The sequence below is a fragment of the Megalobrama amblycephala genome, linkage group LG2 (genome assembly GCF_018812025.1).
Source record: "Megalobrama amblycephala isolate DHTTF-2021 linkage group LG2, ASM1881202v1, whole genome shotgun sequence".
NCBI classification, from domain to species: Eukaryota; Metazoa; Chordata; class Actinopteri; order Cypriniformes; family Xenocyprididae; genus Megalobrama; species Megalobrama amblycephala.
Window position 1 is genome coordinate 45,281,705 of NC_063045.1, and position 20,486 is coordinate 45,302,190.

General features: G+C 36.3%; 1 protein-coding gene across 1 annotated transcript in view; it reads left to right on the plus strand.

Moving 5' to 3' along the window:
* Positions 1-10,647: 10,647 nt before the first annotated feature.
* Positions 10,648-20,486, plus strand: part of gbe1a (glucan (1,4-alpha-), branching enzyme 1a) — a 176,020-nt gene continuing 166,181 nt past the window's right edge. Inside the window, exon 1 of the mRNA XM_048178643.1 lies at positions 10,648-11,175. Coding sequence (XP_048034600.1) covers positions 11,078-11,175 — 98 coding nt within the window. The 5' untranslated portion in view covers positions 10,648-11,077. The remainder of the gene's footprint in view (positions 11,176-20,486) is intronic.

The window sequence follows — 20,486 nt, forward strand, 5'->3', positions numbered from 1 at the left end:
TAAGTTTTTTTTTTAATCAGTGTTACTGTCAAAACAGATGTGGAAATGTAATGGAAGTTAAAATATGAACTGATTCGCTCACTTGAATGCCAACAAGTCTAAAAAAAAAAAAAAAAAAAGATTTGAACAAGATAAGAATCTACATTTATGATACCAATTGTAATCTGAATTTATTGCTGACTTAAACTACATATTGATAAATCAAGATGTAATTCATCTCCATTTAGGATAAGAGCTGTACTTGTGAGTTGCCTGCATAGAAAATAGCTGCCCAGAGGCATTACTAAAATGACCACAAATTGAACTGACTTGCCTTGAATGGACTTTGACTGAGTGTACTCATGAAACATGTACTGTATATATAAGTGAAGACAACTAGGAATAATCACAAAGCTTTACTTCAACAACAACTACTGATACACTAGAGCTATGCTACTATAGTTCTTCAGCATCAACTATTCTGGCAGTAAGAATGATCCAGAGAGCCTACTTAGGAAGTAAACTCTGAAGACATAAAAACAAGATCGATCCAGGTCCCAAAGACCACCTTTTTAGAATGTGTCTGTTTCAAGGGTAGTCTAAAACATCATTTTCTCTGTGTGCCTGGAACACTTGAAAGAATCGGAGGTAATCTCACATTCATCTAAGAACTTTGCTTGTCTGTGACACGCAAGCAGCATATCAACCCCTTTGTAACTGTATGATAACGGCTTGAAAATGAAGTTAAAACCATGTAATGTAAAATATACACCATACACTTTGATAAAGGTCAATGTGATCTATAGTTCTGCTCTGTGAAAGCTCAAGCATAATAAAAGACTCTTAATTGCTTTTCTTGAAGATTTTTCTCCGGATGTGTGGTGTTTCTGTCAGTACACCCTCACTTCCGCAAGACACCATTATTATAGGTGGCGAGCTAATTATTTGTAAGCTAAAGGCCACTCCACCACCTCGTTTAAAACTGAAGTGATTTTGTGAAAATGAAGTGAGAATACACACTAGAGAGACTGAGTGACTAATGGCAAACAACACAGAATTTCATCTGTATAGAGCTCTTGAACACGGTTCTTTTGTTCTAAATAAGCACATGACGACGTCAATTAAAATAAATGGTCAGAAGTCTTTATAATGGAGTAGATTATAAGAGTTTGTGTGACTAATGACATCTTACGTTTACCGATCTGTTAACGCTGATACTTGTTTTTCTATAATATGTACTTGGATTAACATGCATGGTGGATGTGACTCCCAGATCAGTAATTAATGTGTATTCATGTTAGTAAGGATATAAACAGAACACACGGATAAACACACAAAATTATACATACTGAATTAATATATACTACTACTACATAAACATTAGTATATACAGTTTACTGTATATCAGCCCACCACCTTCAATGTTTACATTAAGAATTACTCAAAGCAATTATAATTTGTAAAGCATGCAGAGCTGCATCTGTGAAGCAATTTAGTAAGCTGACCTTCTGATTAAGCTGAACTTCAGAAACTAAAAATATATTTAGTCTCTGCATAGTAAAATATGATTCCAATATATACAGTAGGCCTACACAGAACAGATAATATGAACTTAAAGGATTAGTTCACTTTAAAATGAAAATTACCCCAAGATTTACTCACCCTCAAGCCATTCTAGGTGTATTTGACTTTCTTCTTTCTGATGAACACAATCGGAGTTATATTAATAAATACAAAGAAAATTTATCATTTTAAGGGAAAAATAAGTTGATTTTAAATTTCATGGCATCAACACATCTCAAAAAAGTTGGGACAATGCCATGTTTACCACTGTGTGGCATCCCCTCTTCTTTTTATAACAGTCTGCAAATGTCTGGGGACTGAGGAGACAAGTTGCTCAAGTTTAGGAATAGGAATGTTGTCCCATACTTGTCTAATACAGGCTTCTAGTTGTTCAATTGTCTTAGGTCTTCTTTGTCGCATCTTCCTCTTTATGATGCGCCAAATGTTTTCTATGGGTGAAAGATCTGGACTGCAGGCTGGCCATTTCAGTACCCGGATCCTTCTTCTACCCTTCTTTTGCACTTTGCCACAGTCCATTTTAAATGAGCCTCGGCCCAGAGAAAACGCCTGCGCTTCTGGATCATGTTTGGATATGGCTTCTTTTTTGACCTATAGAGTTTTAGCCGGCTACGGCGAATGGCACGGTGGATTGTGTTCACCGACAATGTTTTCTGGAAGTATTCCTGAGCCCATGTTGTGATTTCCATTACAGTAGCATTCCTGTATGTGATGCAGTGCCGTCTAAGGGCCCAAAGATCACGGGCATCCAGTATGGTTTTCCGGCCTTGACCCTTACGCACAGAGATTGTTCCAGATTCTCTAAATCTTTGGGTGATATTATGCACTGTAGATGATGATAACTTCAAACTCTTTGCAATTTTTCTCTGAGAAACTCCTTTCTGATATTGCTCGACTATTTTTCGCCGCAGCATTGGGGGAATTGGTGATCCTCTGCCCATCTTGACTTCTGAGAGACACTGCCACTCTGAGAGGCTCTTTTTATACCCAATCATGTTGCCAATTGACCTAATAAGTTGCATATTGGTCCTCCAGCTGTTCCTTATATGTACATTTAACTTTTCCGCCCTACCTGTCTCAACTATTTTGGAATGTGTAGCTCTCATGAAATCCAAAATGAGCCAATATTTGGCATGACATTTCAAAATGTCTCACTTTCAACATTTGATATGTTATCTATATTCTATTGTGAATAAAATATAAGTTTATGAGATTTGTAAATTATTGCATTCCATTTTTATTCACAATTTGTACAGTGTCCAAACTTTTTTGGAATCGGGTTTGTATATCAAAACAGTTGTTCCCTTGTCTATTAAAACATGTAATATATTCAAGCGTCTTTGGTGTTTCCATAGTTTCTACAAAATAAAACCGGAAACTGAGGGTAACGCGGGTATGACGCAATTGACAGGCGACTCCTCACACATCCCGGAGCCTTGGTTAAAATTGCAATTTTCTCACGATTTACAAACTTGCAAACATGTGGAATGTTGTAAGTACTCCAGTGAACAAAATATAACACTGGCCCAGTGGTTTTTGGATATTTTACTGCAAAATTCCTACATCTTGTGCCTTTAATGCTTATCTGTCCTCACTATAATGTAGCTTCAATCTATGTAATCCCAACCATCTGAAACATCCATTAAATACATCATGAATTGAGTTCACATGGAGGCTGTGAAAATTGCATCACAGTCAGGCGATGAATGCTTGTGCTTCTGAGGTCACATGTCAAAACCTGTGGTGAATCAAAAATTACATTCAAAAAGACATTCAAAATGACAACAAAAATGTGGCCTTAACTGGTGTGGAGAATTTTAAAGCTTCAGTGCTGGCAAGCCAAGGTCATGGATTTGATTACCAGCGAATGTATACTGATAACAGGTAGCTTAGTAGTGCATAGCAATTTACTTTAAGTAGCTTTGCCAAATGCATAAATGTAAGTTATTCAAAACAAAATTGCATAGATGAATAGATAACTCATCTTAAGTTGAAAGTTAATTCAAACTCTTTTGAGGAAAGAGCCCTTTACCCTTATTTTCCCCTCAAGGTCTTTAAACTGATAAGTCTAGTTTTTTTGTTGTTGTTGTTGTTGTTGTTTTTTTTTTTTTTACTTTTGATTTAAATCCTCTTTGATTCAAGGGTCACATAGAAAGCTAATAACATATGTCTTCAAAATGTACTACAGCAGAAAACTCATAATTGTCAGGTAAACATCCTTTTCTAATGCCAAACATACAACAATTTTAGAGTGCTAGAGAGCGTGAAAGAAATATTTCAATATTTATATAACTGCCCATCAGTCTAGTGACTGAACACGTACAGTCATTCAAAGAGGGCATCATAATTGTACATGCTCCTATTAGATTTTATGAAGGTGTATAAGGTGAATGAGACCACACTTTTACAGTTTTGTTTTGACACATTAACAACATTGCACCGTATATTTAAAGTTGAACTGTATGCTATTAATATTGCTAGATGGACCCCTTTTTCAATGTACATTTTACAAACATCTGCCATGAAAAAAACATCCAAGATCAATTGAAAAGTACTGCTCCTAAATAAGCTGCATGATTTGAGGCTTGAGTATCATCCATTCACATTGGTCAGTACATTTTTTTTCTTTGGTATTTCTATTAATTTAAAAGGGATATTCGTAATTTATTATGTCCCTGTATCTATCTGATCTTCTTTTTTTGCATTTTGTTAGAAGGAGTAGATGAAATGCAAAGGCCTTCAGACTTCTGCCTGGTGGGGGAAATGTTTTAAAAACATTTTCCAGTACGCATTGCTCATCTCATCCGTGTCACAGCTCCACTTCGCCTGATGACTCAATACTAATGCATGTCTACTCATAGCTGAAAGCTGCGAGGCTTTGTCTGCTCTCAGTACGCTTCTATATCATAAAAAGACAACAATAAAAGAATACTGAAAAATATCTCTATAAACACAACAAGCTGCAGAGGTTTCTTGTTTTACCCAATTAAAAGGGTTTTTGGTTCCTTTTAAGTGTTTTGCACAAATTTCAAGCTTGAACAGAGGAAATTCTTTCAGATATTAATTAAACTACCTACTTTGAGATTTGAACACCTGCATATTTTGACCTTTCAACAAGGATTAGCATTAGCAGTTACTGGGAAATGTTATTTGGCTTCTTTTAAACCAGAAATGAACCAACGAAAATAAATGCATGTATTGGACATGCATTGCCATTCTGTACATGACTCATAACCAATTATCCAATAATTGCATGTGAATTCACTCTTATTTTCCTTTTTTTTTCCCCTTGCATATTTATTCACACATAAATGCACTTTGTCTGCATTCTTTTGCTCTAATGTACATCTCCACTTGAGTCTGCTCAACCCAAGCCCATTAAACCAGCATGCAAAGAGATTCTAGGGACCCAGGAGTCATGCCAATAACGTAGGGCTATACTCTCATCACAGTCCAACATTCATGTCCTGTTTACAAGAACATGTTGCCTGAGTCTCAAACCACCAAGCACTCCTCCTACCGCTGTGCAGGAACACTGCTGCCTTGAGAAGCAGAAGTGTGTGTACGTGAGCATTTGTGTGCATATGGAAAAAGAGAGGAAGCGGCATGGTAAATGTAGAGAAAACAAGAAATATATTAATATGTAAATCAATTTCTACCTTTCTAAAATACATTATATATATATGAGCAATATCACACATGATACTTTTGTAATGCGGTCAGCTGTATGGGAATTTTACAACCTATCAGAATCAAGGGCCGGAACTATCCGTTTTATGATGTTAAACTGTCAACCTGAGATTTGAATCCATGGTGGAAGGAAGTAGTTCTGCACAAAAGAGATTTTTTTCTTTTTTTCTTTTCACAAAAGACACTTTGTTCTTATTAATTTACACACTTGTGCCGTCGAACTGTTGTATAAATGCAATATCACACTCGTAGCTGTGCGATATGGCTGTATATCAGCACGCTGTGATTACCTATGGCCGAATAATTACGGCCCTTAATTCGGATTGGTTTACTCTGTGTTCAAAGCCACTGTAAAATTCCCATACAGCTGACCGCATTACATAAGTATTGTTGCACCACTGAATGTGTATGTTGCTAGAAACCACTCTTAGCAACGTAAACATATGTTCTCTATTGATTTTGTTCATTGAAGCTGCATTATGTAGAAGAGTATTGTGTAAGAGATATCTGGTGACCGAGTGTATTACTTGCATTCAGATTTAGCATTTTCCTTCAGGTCAGTCCTATGTTCATAATAAAAAATCCGTTTGAAAGTCTGCTGCGATCTTGTCCTTTTAACATTTAATTTGTTTTCCCATGCCCTGCTGACACTGAAAGCACTAGTCAAAGCATTTGTCATTTGCGTCTTGTTCCGTGTTTACAATATAATTTCAATATAAAAGTCTTTGCGATTGAGTGACTCGCTCACAAAGACAATCTTTGCTGCCATACAATGGCGTAATAAATGTAGTCAGGGACTATTTTTTCTAGTGGAAGGAAGCCTTTTAATCATTTTACTTCATGAAAGTTGCTTTGATACATATTTTTTGGCTTTAAAATTTGTATTGTGTGGTAACTGTTTTATAAAAGCAATAAGCCCCGTGAAGCCGTTGTTTACAGTGAATTTATAACAGCTACGGTGGTTTTACAACGCCCCTTAGCTGTTATAAATTTGCTGTATACCATGGCTTCTTGGGGCTTATTGCTTTAGTTGAGTCCATGCCTCCAGCTCCGTAACTAATTCTAAAACGTCACTTTAGGACGTTTGAAGAAACGTTGAGTCGCTTCATTGAAGCTTATTGTGTTATGTAAAGTAGAGATTTAATCACAAGCTCATGGCTTGAGAACACACACTCTCAAAAATGGCGATCGACTGTGCTGTCTATCTTCTGAAAAGCATCAGATCTGTGACTCAGAGTGCTTGAGACTGTGACTGAAGTACGTTGGGTGGGAGGTGTCATGAGCAAGGTCTAAATCAATCAATATGCCCTGATTATCCACATCCTGTCTGTTTCATTCCAAGTCTCATGTTGGACAAGAAACCTGACAAACATGTCCAGATTACTCACTGAAACAGTCAAGGATGCAAGAGGCAACCATCATTGCAATTGCAATGCAAAGAAACAGTACGGAAGTACTGACATTCTATTGCATTTACTACAAGACTGTTGTAACTCTGCCTGTCGGTCAACGTGATTTTGCCAAGACATGTTCCTGGATCAACATATTTTGTTGATCCTGCACAACATTCCTGTTTGAACATTTAGTGCTAACCCTACCCATAACTTACCACTAAAATCAGAAGGAAATGATATGTGAATAAGAATGGTGCAGAAGCCCCTAACCATCGTTGTTAGCCTGAACTTAGCATAAACTGTAAATTTGTCCCTCAAATCTGATCGCTTGATCGGAATGTTGTTCCAGGATAAACAAAGATGATGATCCATTCCAGGATCATGCTGTACTTGGTGAAATCACGTTCAAACAAATATATGCAAGTTACTTTACATGAAAGCAGCCCCCCAAAAGTATCATTTGAAAATTCTCCCCAAAAGTTGAGCTCCCCTGAAAGTGATTGTATAAACAGAATACATATTAAGTCTCAGAAAAATAAAAATGTTTAACACAAAAAAGGTGTTGAATCTTTGGATGAATTATGTCACATGGCTGATTCAAAGCCACACAAAATCCTGCTTAATCTTTATCTGTCTCTCGATTCCTTTCTGCCTTTTGTATCCATCTATAAATCTATTCCATTTAATATTTACAACCGCAAATAGGCATAACTCTAGCAGGCTGTGACCGAGAGAAAACAGTGAAGACAAAATACATACGCACCTCCATAGATAAACAGTAATCTCCTGTCATTTATTACAGTTAGAGCTATCAAAGCATGTTATCCCATATGCCTTCTGCTTCCACATGCTTAAAACACATGGAAAGACGTGAGACAGCAAATTCATATTTAAAAATCATACTGAAATTCACATTAATTAAACGTTAAGTATATAAATTGGCAATACCTATATCTATCTATCTATCTATCTATCTATCTATCTATCTATCTATCTATCTATCTATCTAATGTCTTTAGTTTGATGCTCTGCTGTGGTAGCATTGTATCATGGCAAAGACAGCTTCAGGCTAGAAATAAATACAAACAAATTTGATCATATTTTCTGATTACTATTAAAAAAAATATAAAGGTAAACAAACAAATAATGCAGTAAAGGTGGTGAAATGTTAGGTGGTGAAATGTTAGGTTGAGAATGAAAATGAATGGAATACTCCCCCTGGTGGATAAACCAACAAGTGATTATTATGTGTGCTTGTGGATCGGGAGGGATTTGACAGCCTTCAGCCTGAGCTTCTACTGATATTGAATTCATCACAAAGGAGTCAACAACAGCGCTGAAGCAACAGTGGCACGTTCTACGGAAGAGCTGAAATCCATATTTATAAAATGATATCCAGATCACATACATACAATACTGGATATCCATACTATCTGAAGGCTAAATAAACTTTTATTTAAAAAAACTAAAAATAAAAAAAGTTGTTGCTTGACTGAAATCTATACACTATAATAGGCTGTAATTTTAAAATTAATTAAATATATTAGGTTGTATGACAAAATAACATAATTTTATATATTTGTTAAAAAAAATAAATATTATATTATAAATGTATTCTGCACTCCATTATGCAAATTATGTTAACTGGCTCAGTGGTCTATTTTCTGTGACACGGGACCAGAATTTAATTTAGAAAACATGCGTATCTGTTACCGACAGCAAAAGAAACACTATATGCTCAGTGTTTATTGAAAAGCGCCATTCCCTTGCGGTGCATTTCAATAAACAAACACAAGTCTACAATAACATTGCTATGGAAATCTACATGTCACTTTCAAGGTGGACACATTGGTTTAAAGACCTTGTCAGAACCTGATGTGAGGAATAAGTAACCCTCGACCACTTATCCACGGTTAAATATGTAAATCCAACCATGGTATGCAAATCCTGACATGTAAATGTATCATTGAGCTACTTAATGTAGTGATTACAAAAATAGGGTCCATTACAGCAACAGAATGACATGAGATCTGAAAAGTACTCCATTATTAGTCCCCACATCAAAAGACTTCAAGAGTAAGTCATTTTAAGAGTTCTTTTAGTTTTAACTAAACTATCTTTTACAGACGAACTGAGCTTTGCTTGTTCGTCTGTATCTCTCATCCTCCATGTCTAAGGGTCTGTCTGAGTGAGTGTGTCTGGGTGAGGTCTTGTTTGACTAGTCTCTAGGGAAGATGCTGGAAGGAAATGTCTTCAACGCGATGTGGCAACATGGCCCCGGGGGTCATGTGACAGCTCTAAAATGGCCTTTTGATTCCTGATTCACAGCCCATAATAACCCCGCTACCAGATCTAAGGCTCTTTTATGTAGCCTCGGCAACCCTACCCTGGGAATTTGCGCTACCGTCTTGTCCTCTCGCTGCATTTCACAAGGGAAAACTATACCGCCGAGAGAAAAAGCAAGAAATGGCAGAGAGAGATGCTTTGTGTGCATATTCTTCATAACATCATAAGTCACTCTTCTTTCCCAGTCTCAGAAAAACAGTCAGGAAATACCTCGGCTCCTCCAGGCGAAGTTATTGCACACAATAAAGGTAAGAATGTAGATCCAAGGAGCCAGGGATAGACAAATCACAGCACCTCCTTTTTTGCTCATTTAAGGGCCAAAGAGAGCAAAGGAGCCACCTCAGATACAAAACCGCATGAGAAAACAACCCCATGGACATGTGGTGTAATACTTGTCTTGGGCCATATGGGCATATCATTGTTTAGCACATCCGATTTATTTATGATTCTCTTTTCAACAGCAACCCTATCCAAATTTAAAATAAGACATATGTACTAATTTATGGTATTCATGCAGTATGAATAGGGCTTACCTGGTTGAGGACTAAAGGACTGCTTTATTCATTGATTATACATTCTGAAGATTACTCAGATTATCCCTCTATCAAAAGACGTGTGCCTTTCCATTTAACTGAAAGAATTTTCTTTTTGATGCATAATGGAGCCGAACCCCATTCTGTGCTGCTGAGAGTATGTGGAGAAAATGTCTACAATACTCTTTATGTTCCTGAAGCGGTTTTCATCCAGATGCTGCCATCGTTCCCAATGTGGGCTGAATAAACAGTGGGATGACCTATGACCCCAGGCTTTATGATCTCATAAGCTCAAATCCAGTTTGTAGTCAAGCTGGCCATACACCTGTGTGCATTTATTTCAAGCATTACACTTCAGTGGACTCGAGTTTTATCTCACCTAAGAATGTCTAGTGTGCGACAAAGACAGAAAGTCAACAGCCATATAATATTTTCTTTGTATTTGTATCTTGTTTGAGCGTGTGAAGGTGTATGATTGTAAAATTTTGTATAATAATATAAACGTAACCATTAACTTTATTTTTTAGAGATCAAGATTTTCTACAATGTATACAAAATTTAGTGATATGAAAGTGTATATTTGAGGTTCTTTAGTTCATTTGTGATCTCGTTTTCCTAATTAATACGATGTCATAAAACTGCATAATTATAAAGCAATTTTAAATGTCACACTTACTGTACAGTATTCTTTCAATTGCAGAAAATCACTGAATTTAACAGAGCTTATCAGACATTAAACACACAAATACATACATTCATTCTAAAAATCAAGTAGTGTAGCCATGAAGAAAAAAGGACTAAAATTAAAAATAAATAAAATAAAAATAACAGCACAACCTGATCATTATTTTCAGTCATGAAGTTGTTTTTAAGGCAAAACATTATTAAAGGCCTTATTGTCTTAATTAAATAAAAAGGTCTCCAAATCTTGTAACATGACAACAAAATGGCTTACCGCATCTTTTAAAAAAATGTATATGATTTTAATTCATTTATAAGACTTTTTTATATAAATGAATAATGAAACTTCATGCCAAACTACTTAAGCTAACTTTTTATTATTATTTTTACATTTTAGCCTTTTAATAATGTTTTTCCTTTCCAATCTTCCAATCTCTGGACAGTTACAATACTACACATACATACAGACATACAGAACTACTACTAGCCTACTTGACATACAGAAAAGCCAAGCCAAAACTGTAACTGTCAACTTTCAATTCTAAAAAAAAAAAATAAATAAATAAAACCCTGATAGTAGGGTATAATATTTTAACAACATAACAGAAATCTCTGTTGCAATCAATTCAGAAAAAAAAGGTATTTATGACAGCACAAACACTGAAAGAAAAGGCCACGTTTGTTGCCAGTGAAGAAATGTGTTTTATATGAAAGAGGGCCTGTTCTGCTCTGAGCGCTGACTGGATTGGGCAACAGGCCAAGGTGGATTGGTCGTGAGTTTGCGAAGCCTACAGAGACGCTCCCCACCTCCCTTAAGTCTTGAGCAAGAGATGCCAGTATACCGCTTCTATTAAAACGCTGAGAGCCACAGCAATGTCGGATTTAATAACTGATGAGACTTTACCAAACCTCAACGCGTTTCTACAGGCAGATCCGTATATACGACACTATGAGGGAGAGCTGCGCAAAAGGTAAGCATAACTAAAATGTGACCTACCTAGTTACTTGGTTTTATTGCTCGTTTTATGCATTTATTTACTCCATTTGATAGAGTTTTCCATCAAAATGATGCATTTAGATACCTATAATTCAGTGTTGCTCTTCTCGTCACTCAGGTGGAGTTCGTGTAACTCTGCTAGTCCAATCAGAGAGCTGTATCTCTTTCACGTCCTGCACGTTCATGCACGCATTACCTACACTATTAATGGTGCGTTTAAGTCGTCCTGGGAAGTTCGTATTTATGTTTTGGAAAGTCGTATTTAAGATGTCAGTGCGTTTAAGGCTGCTTAAAGGGATAGTTCACCCAAAAATGAAAATTTGATGTTTATCTGCTTACCCCCAGCGCATCCAAGATGTAGGTGACTTTGTTTCTTCAGTAGAACACAAATGATGATTTTTAACTCCAACCGTTGCCGTCTGTCAGTCAAATAATGCTAGTGGATGGGAACTTCTACTATAAGAGTAAATAAAACATGCACAGACGAATCCAAATTAAACCCTGAGGATCGTGACGACACATTGATGTCCTAAAACATGAAACGATCGGTTTGTGCGCAGGGCTGGGTTGGGGGGTCCTGGAGGGGCAATGCCCCCCCAGATTTCTCTTGTGCCCCTCCAACATCCCCAGGATACTCGTTTTTTTTTTTTTTTTTTTTTTTTTTTTTTGTGATAGCGCACAAAATGTAAAAAATATATCAACACTAAATTAGTTACATATGCGAATTACTAGAAACATTGTACAGTTGTATTTTTCGGGCGCGCCTTGCGGCGCGCATCCTTTTACAGTTCTCCCTCACAGATGTGCTCAGCTCTTCAGGTGCTCACACCATGCTAGAGTTGCCATAATTACAAAATTTCAACTTGTAAAAAGCATTCATGTCCTCATCCACATCCTTTTTCTAAGAAGTTTTCCAAGACTTTTGCACGCCTTATCTGATCACTTCTCAAGACGGCCATTGACAATCACTTGAGCAGATGACATGCAGCTCCTTCATAAATGCACTCTAGTCTCTTTTTAAACGTGCACACACCATTAATATATTGCTACACTATCATAGAACACTTGAGAATTTAGCTTGGAATTTTAAAATTGTGATTTCCAAGTCAAGACAAATCTCGAAAATGAATAAATAAAAAAAAAAATAAATAAAAAAAAAAAATAATAAAAAAAAAAATATATATATATATATATATATAGAGAGAGAGAGAGAGAGAGAGAGAGAGAGAGAGATGTAACTATTCTAGTAAAATTGAAAATAGTTTTGCTCAGTTATGTTCAGCTCTAGATATTCTATCAGCATATTGCGCTATTTGTTGAATAGTAGCCTATTATTTGATGTGATAACACCTTTCAGAATCTGCAAAATATCAATAATTTAAAAAATAAATAAGTGAGATCAAAAAGTGTAATAAATGTATTATTATGAGATGTTTACATATAGTCCACAATATATAATATCTGCCTTTACACAAATTAAGCAGTTTATACTTAACTTATTCTCAGTACTGTGTGTCATTAATTTACAACTGTTTTTATAATTTTCTTTATGATAAGATCCATGTTTGGGACCCTCCTCATACCCAACTGTTACAAATGGTGAAAACATTTACTGATACTCCAGAAGGAAACAATGCATATTCAGGGGGTATAAACATTTGCACAGAATGGTTTATTTATTTATTTATTTGATAGGGACAGTGTGTGTTTCCAAGGCTAATTTCCATCCGTTGTCCCGGGTTGGGGGGTAAATTGTTTTTATTTTGTCTTCTGGAAAATGTTTTATGAAGCTTTTGTAGGATAGAACTAAAAAAAAAGTAGATCTTTAAATAAAATAAGAACTTCCATTCTTATTCCAGTCAGAATTTCCAGTCATCCTGTTAATAGGTTTACAACCCACTGGCTCTCTTATTTTGTTGTGTTGTCTTGGGCATCAGTGAATGTCTGCAGCTTTTGATCATCCAGGTAACAACACACACTATTAAGAATCAAGCATATAAACTTTTGAACTGGATCTTTTGTGTAAATTCAGCTATTATTATGTCTTGTGGTTTTTATTTTTATATAGCCAAAATAACTGAGCACAATATAGAAATGAACCAAAAATATAGGGGGGGAAAACACGAAAAAGGAAAGAATCATGCAACCAGGTCTTGTACCAGGTTCTTATTTTATATCGAAAATTGCAGTATTTATTATGAAAGAATTTTCCTTGCACTTTTTTTTTTTTTTTTTTATAAATTCATGTGTTCTCATAAACTTTAATCAAAATAACTTCCCCAAAAATAACTGGCAGTAACATCTCATCTGTTTTCTTATTACGTTTTTATTGGGGCGAGGGCAGGACAACCTGTCACTCGAAATCGCAGCAATAGCAAACCACAATGATGCAATCAATTCCCGATGGACAAAATCAAGTCCCTGCCTACATTTTTCATGTTTGAAAAGCCGTTGCACTTGGATATACAATACATCAAAAGAGGGAAAAAAAGACAAATGATTACTTCTGTTCTATACTGTATTCATCTATATACGCTGACTAGTAGTCATTAGATGTTAGTATTCAAAATATTACAATCAATGAAGTTGTTAATTCATCCAAAATGTAAATTTTGTCATAATTTACTCACTTCCATGAGTCATATTTTGCTGAAATATTGCTTAATTTTAATTGAATGTGAACCATTCGATTTTAATGCTTATAAAATTGTCTATCTTTGGGTCTCCTTGACCAGACTATACCCCTCAGTGTCTCTGCTCATTTCCATAATAATTTGGGATTGATGTACTAGCATTTGCCATATACAGTGAGTGTGAGTCACTTTACTGTGACAGTCATGGATTCCAGACTTTTTTTGATTATTAATGTTCATATAGAGCTCATAGTGAAAATATGGGACTGTCAGCTAGTCCAGTAGACAGAGAAAGCAGCTAATTGGCCAGAGCTTGTGAAAACAGGGTGAGATGGCACACAGAGAGACAGCATCTGAGCTTGGCAGGTTTCCCCCATACCACCAGCCAGTCGTCATACCTTGTTAAAATTCACTTTAATGTCTAGAGCATCTCAGACAGACACATACGCACGCACACACACTCGTGCACGCACCTGAGACTTCCATGGGATGGTTTTTGTGAGGCTGGGAGACAGAAAGTGAAAATTAAGTCAGGCATTGTCAGCAGAATATTGTCGCAGGGGGTTTCAGTTCATGACGAGGGTTTGACAGTAAACTTTCCTAGAAAAAATGCTTGTGTGAAGTATATGCAAATGCACTTTGCTGTTCGAAGTATCCATATCCCCATTTAAAATTTCACATTTTTCTTGCAGCTTTATGCCTATAGGAAAGGTTTTGTGGACAAACGTAATATATTTAAATCAGGGTTATTGACTGATTGTCAGTTGATCATGGTACTTGTGTGCATTTATTTCAATGGTGATTATTATATGTGCATGTTTTTCAGTTGTTTATATCCACTTGCCATCAGATTAGCTATTAAAACACTGTACATTTAAAGTCAACTAAAGTCAATGTGAGAAGAAATGTCAAATAAAGTTCTAAAAATAGTTTACAAAAAAATAGCAAAATACAGTATACATATACATACTTAAATATAATATAAAAATAATGATTTCTTGGTAGTTAGGAAGTAATTTTTTACTTTGAGTGCAAGAAGCCCTGGTGAATGTATAGTTGCAGGGATGTTTTTGTATGCATTTTATTTTATGATAAATAAACTAAGTACTGGAATGGAGAGTGAACTGTGGATGAGAGCTGTGCAGGAGAAAACATTGCTGCTCTATAACAGGATTTGCCATGGATGACAACCACAGTAAACACACAGCAACACATTAAAAACTTCAAATTCCAGTGTGACATCGCCTCTCATTATATCACATACACCTGCACTTGAACGAAAAGGCTCTGAGCCTGTTATGCAGCACTGACTGTTATGGATCCTGACTATGCTTTCTGTATGTGCAACGGAAATATCAAGAAAAATTATAATTTAAATAATTAATTAATTATTATTATTATTAGAAAATAATACATACCGTATATACTATAAAATTATAGGCACTAATCAATTAAATAAAAACATAAAACACAATGTAAGCCTCAACATTTTTCCTGACTTAGTGTTAGTAACGCATTACAAGTAACACAAGTTATGTAATCAGATTACTTTCCCCAAGTAACTAGTACAGTAACACATTACTTTTAAATTTACAACAAAATATCTGAGTTACTTTTTCAAATAAGTAACACAAGTTACTTTGTTTTTCCATTTAAAGATTAAAGGGATAGTTCACCCAAAAATGAAAATTTGATGTTTATCTGCTTACCCCCAGGGCATCCAAGATGTAGGTGACTTTGTTTCTTCAGTTGAACACAAATGATGATTTTTAACTCCAACCGTTGCCGTCTGTCAGTCAAATAATAGGAGTGAATGGTCACACATGAGACACATTATAAGAGTCAATAAACACACAGAGACAAATCCAAATTAAACCCTGTGGCTCGTGACGACACATTGATGTCCTAAGACACGAAACGATCGGTTTGTGCGAGAAACCGAAGGGTATTTATATCATTTTTTCCTCTAAAACACCACTATGTCCAACTGCGTTCAGGGTTCGTTTAGTGCGGTCTGATCGCGCTCTGACAACGGCAGTGATGTCTAGCACTCATTGAAGTATATGCGCGAGACATCACTGCCGTTGTCAGAGCGCGATCAGACCTCACCAAGCGATTGCTGAAACCAGTTGGACATCCGGTTGTTAAGTCTGACGTCACGCGGCAGCACTTCCGGGTCCAAACGCTCTATCTCATACCACAAGAAAACAACAAATGGTGCTAATATACACACACGATGTGGTGTAATAGTACAAAAAATATATAATTATAACCTTTATCTCCATACCAAAATCCCAGATGGCCAGACAATGATTCATCTTTTATAAATCGTTAAAATATTAATGTCTGTGACGCTGTGAGCACGGAGACTGTTGTGTAGACTGTAAGTATTTAAAATGTTTAACTTTTTAAAATGTTTGATGTTTATTATGAATAAATAGCACTCATAAACAGCCGTCGATGGCAATCTCAAGTGAAACGAGTCGAGGCTTGGACCCGGAAACGGCGTTCCTTACGTCATGACTTAACAAGCGGATAGTGGTGTTTTAGAGGTAAAAAATTATATAAATACTGTTCGGTTTCTCACACAAACCGATCGTTTCGTGTCTTAGGACATCAATGTGCCGTCACGAGCCGCAGGGTTTAATTTGGATTCGTCTGTGCGTGTTTATTGACTCTTATAGATTGTGTGACCATTCACTCCCATTATTTGACTGACAGACATCAACGGTTGGAGTTAAAAATCATCATTTGTGTTCAACTGAAGAAACAAAGTCACCTACATCTTGGATGCCCTGGGGGTAAGCAGATAAACATCAAATTTTCATTTTTGGGTGAACTATCCCTTTAACACGTCTCCTGTACCCATGTTGAGGGAAGTAAATGCAGAGGAGTTGTGTGTGCTGTGTAAACATGATGGTTACTGTAGTTCTAGACTGAATGTGAGCATGCATTTACTCATCTCACTTGCACGAAAAAAGATTCACTATCCCTCAAAATGAATAAAACATTGAAATGCAAATTTAGAATATCACGCAAACCTGTAATAATTAAATGTTAAATTACACAAATAGACTTTATGTATTTAATCTCACTTTATTAACCAATGTCTTTGCTTCTGACCTTTAATTCTCCAATTCAACCATTCAAATAAGCAAAAATGACTTTAGATATCACATTTATGTTTAATTTTTTATTTGTTTTTATTGCTGAAGTATTGAATTTTCTTCTCCTGTGTTCCATTCTACTTCAATTCAGAATGGCAGCACAGCTGAAAGTTTTGTTTGAGCTGTGCCCTCTGTACAGGCATGAATTTGCATTTCCTTCAGCCTGAAGGCCCTTTCATACTGAACGCGAAATTTCATCATGAATGTTCGCGCGATGATGCTCTTAAATCAAATCAATTATTCTATATGGAGCCTTTCACACTTGTCGCGAACATACACAGCACGAAAAAGCAAGTTTTTTTTGTTTTTTTTTTTTTATACCTGTGTGTCGATTTTTTTCCGCGATGAAACGGGCTGTCCAATTAGATTTGAGCTTTAGGTCACATGCCTGGAGCAGCTGCTGTTGCACAGTAGAGCAAACGTGACTGATGAAGAGTGGTGGCGCCATTTCGAAAAACAAATGATAAGCAGATTTAGCGTTCAGTCCATTATAAAACATACAAAGAATGCATGTCTGCCCATTATCAAATCAAACCCTACTTCAGATCATATGAGAAGTTATTACAATAACTCAACAATGGTTTAAAGTGCGTTTTGAGCAAAGACATTAATAATCATCTAAATTTTGAAATGTAGCTTGATGCTAATTGTACCTCTAATTATATTTTATAATGTATTCTTGTAAGCATTATAGATAGTTTGTGTTTCTAATGTAGTAACTTTATACATCTTAATTTAACGCTGTATATTATGCAGCGGACGATATTAAAGTCATATATGAGGCATGTACATGAGGACAAATACATTGTTGATCGACACCACCTAGCGTGCAGGCGTGAATTAGCAGAAGATGATCAGTCGTTTCTCGTTCGGTGTGAAAGGTCCGTTCTTCCGCAGTTCGTCTCGCTTTTTCATGTCGTGTTCAGTGTGAAAGGACCTTGAGGCTTATTCATTTCACTTTTGGTGTGAAAGGGCCTTTATATTTGCCAAAAATTTACGCAAAAGTTACGCAACACATTATTTTCCATAGAAAGTAACACAATTAGTTACTTTTTAGTGAGTAATGCAATATTGTAATGAATTACTTTTAAAAGTAACTATCCCCAAGACCCCAACACTTACTATCTGATAGACTGAGAGCGCTTATAGACTTTACCCACACTCGTAGCTACTTCCCTTCTAAGATGGAAGCTTTTAAGGTTAAGAGAGTTTTTTCTGGTTTTTGTTACTTCTGAGGACCAGGTGCGGCAGAGACACTTCTACCCCAGTGAGAGTCATTACATCCTGATATCTCTCTATTTCAGCCCTGCATGCAATGTCGTATTTATTGCTTTAGAAATGAATCAGTTTGATTGATTGCCTTCATCACCGATAATGGCCTCTTTTCTCTTGGGGGCCAGAGATGATGCTGTTGGCACTTTTAAAGAGCCTGTCAGTCAGTATGTTCACTGTACATAAAGTAGAGAGAGTTAAAAGATGATGTGGTGGCCTCTGATATGTGGCGTCCTTATGTGTACATCACAGTTTACATTTTGTTCATGAGTTAGCCGGGTCTAAATCCACCCGTGACCTTTGTACAAAATTGGTCCAGAATTTCGTTTGTTAGGGGCCAACCTGGTAATTGTTGTTTTTTTCCTCTTCCTCTCATAAGTAAACATGTCATACCACCTTTGCCTTCTGCCAACAGAGAACCACTAATTTTTTGCTGCCTCATTTATTCTTGCCTTCTTAATATTCCCTTCCTCTGACCATGTTTTTGAAAAGGTTCATTTCTATTCAGAATGGTGCACCCAGGGGACTGGATAAGTGCAAAGCATAAATGGGGTGGGAAACAAAAAGCAAAAGTAATGTTATTTAGAGTATAAGATTTGAATAAGATGGCATACACCAATTAAGCCCATTCTGCTGCTGGTGGCACTCGTGAGGAATGCATAAATGGGTTTCTTCCTGAACTCCTGTATGCATGTAAAACTTTTTTCATTAAACTTCAAAACGTGCAGTCAGGCGTTCACACGGGGACTCAGAATTGGTTATGAGGTGGTCTCTGTCTGTGATATTTATGAGCAGCGTTTGGTTAGTAGGCACAGGTAGCAGCGTGTCAAGCACTGTCAAGCCACACACACGTTTTTCCCTCTGGTGAAACACATTTTGTGAAATGCAGGTGGTGGTTGTTTATCTTTGCCATTTTACAGCCTCTATATTTTAAATGTTCTGAAAGATTGATTAAAACAAGAGGGTGGGTTTGTATGTTAATCATGTTACATTTTTACTGGGAGGGCCGTAGGGGTGATTCTAGGGCTCACAGGTCTAGGGGAGCCCACACGGATTACAGTAGGGTATAAATAATTATGTGTATCTTGCATAAATAATGTTTCCCACAAACCTTGCTTTGTGTGATATTAGTTAATGATGGTTCTGAGATTTATTCAGTTCTGTAACGTATAATAAGGATGGGATTTGAAAATGACATAAAATAGGGTTGCACACACAAAAGTGACAATTTATCAAGAAAAAAAAAAGAAAATTGTGAGATAAAACTTTTGAAAAGTCAAATTGTAACATTTATGAACTTTAACAATACGTTTTGACAAAGTCACATTGTGAGATTTAAATATTTCAATTACGATGAACAAAGTTGCACTAATGAGATATAAAGTCAGGTTGCATCATGATTTAAATGTTGAAACAATGTCACACTGCGAGATGAGTCACATTGTGAGATTTAAAGGCCCGTTCACACCGAAAATGATAACTATAAAGATAATGATAAAGACATTTCTAGACATGGTTCTAAATATAAAAGAATAGCACTGTCCACACCACAGCAATAACTATAACGATATAGAGAAACAATATCGATGGGATGACTTTCAGAATAATTTTGTTCCAGCTGTTTAATGATAAAACACTGACAGCCAATCAGAATCTGTTCTAATTTAAGGCTTGGGCATTTAAAATGGCAGACGACATTGTGGAGTAGTTAATTGCCGAGGTCCAGAAAAAGCCAAGTCAACCCCCCTTTTCAAGGCTACTTTAAAGAAAATAGATAACATTATGTGAAAAACATTCGGTCATACCCTCGGAATAAATGGTGAGAAGTATTAACGATATATGCCAGGCTAACAAACAGTGTAAAATAAAATTACCTTAGGTATCCAGCGCTAGTTTCGACAACATTTTTCCTTTGAAGTTGCAGGGAAAAAGACTAGGTGTTGTTTTTATTCCACTATATTGACTTTGTCTGCTAAATTCACTGTTAGGTTAGATTGATTACGCTTAGCTATTCACTCAAAACATAGCATGCTGAGGACATCTGCTGGTTAAAGCAGTGTAAATGCAACAAGAGCAGCAAAAACCTGTATAACATGAATAAACAGAACGTTATCGTTCGTTGGTGTGGACGCAAATATAGTTCCCTTTCGATACTTCACTCGTACTGCGTATGGGGAAAGGTCTCCCTTTTTCCCCGCTGCTGAAGCCTTTTT